This window comes from Tachyglossus aculeatus, chromosome 9 (assembly GCF_015852505.1).
Source record: "Tachyglossus aculeatus isolate mTacAcu1 chromosome 9, mTacAcu1.pri, whole genome shotgun sequence".
Lineage (NCBI taxonomy): Eukaryota > Metazoa > Chordata > Mammalia > Monotremata > Tachyglossidae > Tachyglossus > Tachyglossus aculeatus.
Genome location: NC_052074.1, coordinates 36,903,478 through 36,913,022, shown reverse-complemented (window position 1 = coordinate 36,913,022; position 9,545 = coordinate 36,903,478). Strand labels below are relative to the sequence as shown.

Here is a 9,545-nt window from a genome sequence, read left to right as displayed (position 1 = left end):
ATTTCTGGCCTTCCGTCCGCAAGGCGGTCGCTGGCAGAGTTGCTTTAGGAGTGGCCGGAGTGTTGCATTTTGGTGGCTGCTTTGCCGAGTACAGCACCTTCAGAACTCTAAATGAATTTTTTTTTAAATGGTATATGCTAAGCACTCAGTATGTGCCAGGAACTGTAATAAGTGCTGGGTAGTCACAATCTGATCAGGTTGGATACAGCCCATGTCCCACATGGGACTCAGAGTCTCAATCCCTAGTTTACAGATGAGGCACAGAGAAGTGAAGTGACTTGCCCAGAGACACAGCAGACAAGTGGCAAAACCAGGATTAGAACCCAGGTCCTTCTAACTCCCATGTCCACGCTCTATCCATTAGGCCACGCTGTTTCTCCTTTCTACTGTCTGAGCAGGAATTTAGGTTGGACTGGGGGACTACAGCAGTTGGGGTTCTTCCAGGAAAGATGAGCATGTGACTTCAGTAGTGTTAGTAATAGTAGTAACAGTAGTAGTAGTAAGCCTGTTGTTGGGTAGGGACCATCTATATGTTGCTGACTTGTATTTCCCAAGCGCCTAGTACAGTGCTCTGCACACAGTAAGCGCTCAATAAATATGATTGAGTGAATGAATGAATGAATGGTAGTAGGAGTAGGAGTAGGAGTAGCAGTAGGAGTACTAGTAGTAGTAGTAACAGCATCATACTAAACACCAGGAAATAATACACAGGTGGGAATTAGACGTCACTGCTGTCCTTCAGGGGGCTCACAACCTAAAACTGGTCAGTCAGACAGACAACCAGTGTTTCTTGGGCCCCAGTTCTGTTGTTCTGGCTGAACAAGTTAATAAACAAAGTCTGGAAAACGTTACTAAACAAACACATAGCAATGCCGTTGAAGTTAGGTCTTCCCAGTCATTTTTCCCTAGGGAAAGGGAAAGGGAAGGAGGAGGGACTGGAGGGAAGGAGGAAGGTGGGGGAGGGGAGCTCAGGGATGTCCCCTGTGCATAATCCCAGCAAACGTGGTCCCCTCCAGCCCTGCAGTCAGTCTCCTCCTACAATTACTCGCTCCAGCGGAAATTGCCTCCTTTTTATCACTTGGGAAATCATTAACTTCAACCCTGAGGACCTGCCTGCCACTGCAAGTGGCAAAAGCAGAGGAAGTTGGACTGTTTTTTGTCTTTGTGGCAAAAAACGGGTGCTACTTGTGTTTATTTGCTGGGTGGGAAGGAGCAACCGGGTGCAGCCGGATAGCAGTTGGGCAGCAGCTGGGCAGCAGCCGTGCCCTGGGCCCTGACCAGCCCCCTGCAGTACCAATGCTCTGGACCCTGACCATCCTCCAGTAGCACCAATGCCCTGGGCCCTGACCCAGCTCCCTGCAGCATCAATTCTCTGGGCCCTGACCAGTCTCCCATTGGCCCTAGTACCCTGAACCCTGACTAGCCGCCAGTGGTACCAATGCTCTGGGCCCTGATCCAGTCCTCTTGGCAGCACCAATGCCCAAGCCCAGGGTGGACTGGGCAGTGGTTCAGATTTCTGTCCTCTTCAGGTCCACTGCAAGTCAACCAGCTGTAGGAAGCCACTCTCCACAACTCCCCTGGATTGGCAAACGCTGACTGGCAGCAGGCTGGCGACCCAGAGCCTTTGCCAGTTCTGCCCAACCTTGTTAGAAGGGTGAGAGATCCAGAAGGCCAAGGAGAGGGCTGTTTTGCGAGACCAGGAGGCAGACGGCTGGGCAGGAGGGAAGCTGGAGGGAGGGGCACTGCCCACCCTGGAGGGGGGACCCCCGACCCAGGCAGTTTCCATGGAAAACATGGTTGGTCTCCCCTCAGGGAAAGGGAGGCAAGAGCTGAGAGAGGCATACACAGGTTGGGAACCAGACTGGCTGTTGGGGGGGAATGATTATGTCTAAGACTATGGGGGCCCCTGGGGCAATGGTCTGCTCGGACTTGGGGTCCCGCTCAGGAGGCCAAGGTTAGGAGAAGAGGGAGTTGGTTGGTATCGACAGCTGGGGTGGGAGGCAACCCTTTGTGGGGCCACAGCCTGGGTTCGAGCCAGGCCGCCTAAACCCCATGCCATCGCACTGCCAGAGGACACATCCTTCCCAAGCCCCGTGATTCTCCCCAGTAACTTGCCCCTCTGGGAAGGGGAAAAGTGGTAGGGGTTGGGGAGGGGGCTGGGGAGAGTGACTGGGGGCTGGGGAAAGGCTGGGGAGAGTGATGGAGGAATGGGGTGGGGTTGGGGAGAGTGGTGAGTGACTGGAGCTGGGGAGAGTGCTGATGGTGGCGTGGGGCTGGGATGGGGAGAATAATTGGGGAGGATGGGGTTAGGACTGGAAGGGGTGGGGATAGGGATGGCTATGGCTATGAAGGTGAGAAACAAAAAGGAGGTGGGGGCGGGCCAGGCCCCACCCTGTCCTGGGATCTGCTCTGCCCTGCGCCCAGCTATTCCTCGCCCCACTAGAGCCCCTGGAGGGGCAGCTTCCCCACCAAGCCTACTGAGAGTAAGGGCACTACGGTAGATCGAGAGGACCCCGGTGACCCCCCGAGTGACCCCACCCTAAAGGCCTGACCCCGGAGGCCACTTGGCCCCAGTCCAGCCCTCCCCTCCGGGCAGTGTCGGCGCCCTGAGCTTCGGGAGCCGTGGGCGGGGTCTCCCCTCGCCGCCGGCCGGAGTAGAGGCCCCCTCCCGCACAAACACAGAAACACGTGGACGTGCACACAGACACACACACAGACACACACACACACACACACACAGGCACACACACACACGCCGGCCCTCCCAGTCCCGCCCCGTCCCCTCCCCTGATAAGGCAGGCGCCCGGCCCGCCCCCCGCCCCCCTCGCCGCGTGCTATAAAGGCACCGTCCTGGGGCGGGAGGGCGGGCAGCCGGTTGAGTGCTCAGGGAGGTGCTTGGCATTTTGCTGGGTGACAGTCGAGGCGGGCACAGCCGAGCGGGACGGGCCGGAGATGAGCGGGGTCCTGGAGCACGGGCCGCGAGCCGGGAGCATGGGCGTAAGTCTGGGAAACCCGGCCTCCGGGCTGGGAGCGTCTCCCCGGGGAGGGGGGTCTCCCCAACCTGGACCCCCAGCCTTTGGGGGGGGGGGGCGGGACCCCAAGTCTGCTAGCCGCCGGGCTGGCACCCCGTTCTAGACGATGCTCTCTTTGTGAGTAGGGATTGTCTCTCTTTATTTCCGTGTTGCACTTTCCAAGCGTTTAGTACAGTCCTCTGCACACAGTAAGCGCTCAATGAATACAATTGAATGAATGAATGCCTCCTGATAAAAAAGGCGGGGAGCCGAGGGGAGCCGGCCGGGCGGTTGGCACAGGGGCGCAGAGCGGGCGGGTTGGCGCGGGTCGAGGGAAGGAAGGACTGGACGAGGGACGGGTCCCCGGGACCAGCCACAGCACATCGACATACGGACAGAGTGTGTGTATATGTGTGTGTGTGTGTGTGTGTGTGTGTGTAAAATGTAAGGCGAGGGGTTGTGCGTGGAGAAAGTTCAAGACGAGGGGGTACGTGTCCGGGAAGGGTGCACGGGCCAGAGCGGGTGAGTGGAAGGTGCATGGACGGGGGACGGGGGAGAGAGGAGTGGGTGGATCATGGATGGACGGAGAGACGCGGGAAGCGGACTGCACGGAGGAGGCGGTGCGGTCAGGGGTGCCACTGCCCGGTCCGTGCCCCCCCGCCAGTTTTTTCCATTCTCCGTTGCCCCGGGCGTTGGGATGTCCCCCCTCCCGCCTCCGGGCGCCGGGCCCCGGCCTTAGGTGGGAGGACGGGATGGTGGGAGAGGTGTGCCCGGGGGGCGGCCATTGGAGGTGGCGTGGGTAGCGAGTCGGTGGAGGGTGCGGGGACGGGCAGTGGGGCGGGGGGGGGGGACGAGGGACGGTGGAAGGACGGCTCCTGCCCGGAGAAGGAGCCAGTTGGGGGATGCACCGAGAGCCCGCTCAGCGAAAGGGGCGGGCCGATGGCAGGGTTTTCGTAGACACCGAGGCCATGGAGGACAAGTGGGCCGGGCGCCGGTTAGTGCAGTGTGCGGGGAAGCCGAGGCAGGGACGCGGAGTAGGGCGGTGGAGATATTGCACGGACCCCAGGCAAGGGCGGTGGAAAATGAACGGACCCCGGGCAAGGGCGGTGGAGATTGCACGGACCCCGGGAAAGGGCGGTGGAGATTGCACGGACCCCAGGCAGAGAGGTGGAGATTGCACGGACCTCGGGCAAGGACGGTGGATAGTGCGTGGATCCCGGACAGGGTGGTGGAGATTGTACGGATCCCGGGCAAGGGCGGTGGAAATTGCACGGACCCCGGGCAAGGACGGTGGCGACTGCACGGACCCCGGGCAAGGGCGGTGGAAATTGCACGGACCCCGGGCAAGGGCGGTGGAGATTGCAGCGATCCTGGGAAGGGCGGTGGAAATTGCACGGACCCTGGGCAAGGGCGGTGGAGATTGCACAGACCCCGGGCAGGGCTGCGGAAATTGCACGAACCCCGGGCAGAGCGGTGGGGAATGTACGGACCCCGAGTAGGGCGGTGGAGGGAGCATCGACGGGCAGGGCGGGAGAGGATTGGCGCACCCGGGCCAGGTCGGTGGAGTGTGCAAGGCCAGGGGTGTGTTAGTGGAAGGCACATACACTTCCCATTAGCAGCTGCGCTGGGCCAAGTGGTCCCCCTTCCCTCCCCGCCCCCGATGCCCTCCCAGGGCTGACTGCAGGGCTGTCTGCGCCGCCGGTTAACGGCCGGCGGTTTCCTGGAACTTTGAACCCCTTGGCGGGCTGCGTTTCGCTTCCTTCCCCGGGGGCCACGCCGCTCCTGCGCCGCTCCCCCCTTCTCTGAGGCCGGCCGAGCGGCCAGCTCGGAGCAATGCCTTCGGCCGGGCACTGGGGGAGGGGAATGTGGCCCCGGGCACCCCCAACTCTGCTCCACAGGCCAGCTTTTCTGCCTGTTCCCCAAGGGGACAGCCCCGTGACTATGGTGCGCCCTTCTTCCCCCCCCCGTGGAGGGGACCCCGGGCCAGAACCCAAACGGCTTGGGACGTTTCCCCATGCCAGCCAGCCAGCCAGCCAACTCCCCACAGCCCCTCCCCGGGAGACCCGCCGGCACTCAAATCCCCAGTCCGTGCAGGGAGTTTTAAGTTTTGCATGCCAGCCGCGCCCCCCAAGTCCAGGAACTGACAGGCCCTCTGCCACTTCCTTCCAGCTCCCTTCTGGCTTCATCGACATCCACGACAACTCCTCCGACGGGGACTGGTCCGGCTCTGGTTCCGGGGACTACGACAACTACAAGGAGCCCTGCTACAGGCAGGAGAATGCAGACTTCAACCGGATCTTCCTCCCCACCATCTACTCCATCATCTTCCTCACCGGGATCGTGGGCAACCTCTTGGTCATCATCGTCATGGGCTACCAGAAGAAGCTGCGGAGCATGACGGACAAGTACCGGCTGCACCTGTCGGTGGCCGACCTGCTGTTCGTCCTCACGCTGCCCTTCTGGGCGGTGGACGCGGCCGTGAGCTGGTGCTTTGGAATCTTCCTGTGCAAGGCCATCCACGTCATCTACACAGTCAACCTGTACGGCAGCGTCCTGATCCTGGCCTTCATCAGCCTGGACCGCTACCTGGCCATAGTCCACGCGACCAACAGCCAGCGGCCGAGGAAGCTGCTGGCCGAGAAGGTGGTATATGTGGGCGTCTGGCTGCCGGCCGTGCTGCTTACGGTCCCCGACCTCATCTTCGCGGAGACCAGCCAGCTGGACGAGCGCTACATCTGCGAGCGCTTCTATCCTCACGACACCTGGCTGATTTCTTTCCGCTTTCAGCACATCGTGGTCGGGCTCATCCTGCCGGGCCTGATCATCCTGACCTGCTACTGCATCATCATCTCCAAGCTGTCCCACTCCAAGGGGCACCAGAAGCGCAAGGCCCTCAAGACGACGGTCATCCTCATCCTGGCCTTCTTCGCCTGCTGGCTGCCCTACTACATCGGCATCAGCATCGACACCTTCATCCTGCTCGGAGTGATTAAGCAAGGCTGTGCCTTCCAGAACACCGTGCACAAGTGGGTCTCCATCACCGAAGCCCTGGCCTTCTTCCACTGTTGCCTCAACCCCATCCTCTATGCCTTCCTGGGAGCCAAATTTAAGACCTCGGCCCAAAACGCGCTCACCTCCGTCAGCAGAGGGTCGAGCCTAAAGATCCTGTCCAAGGGCAAGCGGGCGGGACATTCCTCGGTCTCCACAGAGTCCGAGTCCTCCAGTTTCCACTCCAGCTAACGGTGCCAGCACGGACCCTGGACAAAATGAGACTTGTTCATTCCGGTCCGGAGAGACACACATGAGACTGACCGCACACGTGTGTGCGTGTGTACAGTTTGTATTTACAGTTGGAGTTTGTCATGTTGCAGTGACTTATTTATATAATTGTGTTTTGTGTGGATGAGTGCTAGCTAGGCGGGACCTGTTCAGGGCTTAGTTCACAAATGTTAATGCTTGAGTGGAGGGGGCTGGGGCCACTGGGAACTCCTCAGGTGTTGCAAGCAACAAAGCTAGAAGCTGGTTCTTGGCCACTACAGTGTATATATAATCGTCTCCCATTCCATCTGTCTTTTCAACTCCAAAATTGTAAGGTTTACAATGGCGTAATTCTTCTGGAGGAGGGAGATGATGGCACTTCGGAGCAGGGTTCAGCGGTGCCTTTTGGTATTTGATTGGTCATAGGACCCCTGTACAGTATGTGTAAAGAACAGTTGTTAATAAAAAGACCTGAAGGGCTACCTGGTGTAGTGTATTTCTGGGCCTGTTTGTTCCGCCAAGGCTGGCTTTATCCTGCCCAGCTGGGGCTGGCTCAGTACTGGTCAGCCAATCCAGCAGCTCTGGTGGAGTACCCTGAAGAGAGCCAAAGAGAAGGGAGTGACGGGTGCTGGAGGCGTTCTCAAACTCTTCAGCTGGTCTTCTTCCAGTGGAGCTGTGCTCATTTTCAGGGTCAAAACATCCACCTTCAAGGCAGGAGGGAATCGAATCGGATGAGACTGCTTGCAGCAACTCAAAATGTATTTCCACGTTCCTCCTCATTGCCCTTCCTTTCACAGGTCCTGGACCCCGGAGTTGACCCGGTACACCCAGTTCTAGAGTTCAGGGTTAATGCTGTGCTCCGAGCTGCACTCCGCACTGTGCTCTGTAGAGATCAGTAGCAGCAGCAAGCGTTACCCTGAGCCCACTCAAAGGCAACCCCTGGGAAATCACAAAGAAAATTCTTCGTCTGTCATGTAGGAGCCACTTTTTCCAGGCTCATAAAATGTTAGCTGGGAACAAAAGACACTTGCAGGCTAACCTAGAAAGCTTTATCTATGTGAAGTAAATTACATTTAGTGGAGACAATAATAATAATAATAATAATAATAATGGCATTTACTAAGCGCTTACTATGTGCAAAGCACTGTTCTAAGCGCTGGGGAGGTTACAAGGTGATCAGGGTGTTCCACGTGGGGCTCACAGTCTTCATCCCCATTTTACAGATGAGGTAACTGAGGCCCAGAGAAGTGAAGTGACTTGCCCAAATTCACACAGCTGACAAGTGGTGGAGCAAGGATTTGAACCCATGACCTCTGACTCCAAAGCCCGTGCTCTTTCCACTGAGCCATGCAGCTTCTGTAAGACAGTATAGATCCTTTGGAAGGAAATAACTTGATTACTTAAACTGCAATCCGATTGTGCTCTGCTTCTCCCTCCGGGAGAGGCAGCCGAGGGTAATGGGCAGTGTGTCCCACTCTCCTCCACAGTGCAATTAGATTATTACACAACTTACCTTCAGTTTTTTTGCTTTTCCCTGAAATAAATAATCCCATAATCCTTCACTTAGCCTACTGCCCAGAAATTCTCCCAAAGGCAATGCCTGCAGCAAACTTTTCCCCTAAATATTTATTCCAAACGGGACAATAGAAGAAAGCCTCTTCAGGAATCCTTATTCCTTTCTATTTTTTTTTTATGGTATGGTATGCTATTTGGCTCCAGCTCTGACCGCTTCAGTTTCATCTCCCTGTGCTACGGAGTCACAAGAGAAAGTAGCTGAGCTGGGCAGGGGTCCTCCCCCTCGAACGGCCGTTCTCTTCTTATCCGGAACAAAAGCAGCAGCAGCAACGGCGGCTCTTTCAAGGAGGCTTGGGTGAGGCCCCTCGCCTCCTCCCCCACACAGCCCTGCCCGGCTCATATAGCACTGTCTGAGCAGCCGGCAAGCAGGATGTCCAAAGCCTGTCAGACAAAAGAGCCAAAGGCAGAGTCTGGGGGGCTGTGAGGGGAAAGGAGGGTGAGGAGTTATCCTCCCACCCACCCACTCACTGTTCCTCCTCTCCTCAGGGACCCTGAGGGTTGCTGATGTGGACTTAGTTGTACAGAAAGAGGGAAAACATCTCAATCTTTTGCAGCTGCTAATAGTGGCAAGAGCACTGTCATAATTCATGCACAAGATGCTATCAATACTTCGATTGAAGACACTGAGGACTCTGACTCAATTTAAGACACTTAGGATTCTGCCTGAAGTAAATGGACATTTTTGTGCTCGCAATCCAATATCTCTCATCCACAATGCCCCAAAATAACCAACCCCAAACCAAAAGTGGAGAATTCCAAAATTCGTTTGTCCTTAGAAGGATGGGAATAATGGTGGGACTTTTGGAACTTAGTGCAGATGGGCCTCCCTCTGTGCCCAAACTCTCCCCAAGAACCCTTTGTCTCAGGCTCAATAAGTGACAGACCTGGCTCTGAACCTGGCTCCAAAGTGACCTTTTTGTCCCTTTGGATCCAGAACCACCCCTGCTGGGAGGTCTTGATGATGAGCCACCCAGGTGAGTGAACTAGGGTGGAAGGGGCATCCAGCAGGGAGCCATGCTAAGCGCAGAGCGTTGTGGGATCGCTGCCTCAGTGGACAGAAAGTACCTGTGAGGGCATTGTTAACCCGACCCAGGCATGGGAATCTCGGTGCCAGATGGGCTTGCCTGCCCTGATAATCTCTGGATTTGGAGTGGGGACAGCGCCCTCCGTGAGCTAAGAGTCCCGGGAGCCTCAGGGGGGTTGGTCCAAAGACTTTTCTTATGGAAGCTTCACCCCACCCATGTTGCCCACAGTTTCCGGAGCACCCACGGGGCCTGCAGTAGCCACAGCACCCAAAATAACCTGCATGACTCACAACCCTCACAGCATCTGCAGTGCCCGCTATGCCCACAGCACCCACAACATCTGTAGTACTTGCTGTACCTACAGCACCCTCAGCATCTTCAGTGCCTGCTGTGCCCGCGGCATCCATGGTGTCCACAGGACCCACGGCAGCCACCACACATTCAGCACTCGCAAGCCCCCACAGTCACCTCATTGCCCAGGCAGGACCTGGCAGGGTGGGTCATTCATTCATTCATTCATTCCGTCGTATTTATTGAGCACTTACTGTGTGCAGAGCACTGTACTAAGCGCTTGGGAAGTACAAGTTGGCAACAGCATCATCATCAATCGTATTTATTGAGCGCTTACTATGTGCAGAGCACTGTACTAAGCGCTTGGGAAGTACAAATTGGCAAC

The 9,545-nt window shown here is 57.0% G+C and overlaps 1 protein-coding gene across 1 annotated transcript; it reads left to right on the top strand.

Moving 5' to 3' along the window:
- The first annotated feature begins 2,897 nt into the window (after positions 1-2,897).
- Positions 2,898-6,744, top strand: CXCR4 (C-X-C motif chemokine receptor 4). The gene is made up of 2 exons (XM_038751381.1): positions 2,898-2,997; positions 5,181-6,744. Exons 1-2 carry the CDS (start codon positions 2,953-2,955, stop codon positions 6,249-6,251), a joined length of 1,116 nt encoding a protein of 371 aa, XP_038607309.1. The 5' UTR covers positions 2,898-2,952; the 3' UTR covers positions 6,252-6,744.
- Positions 6,745-9,545: the final 2,801 nt, after the last annotated feature.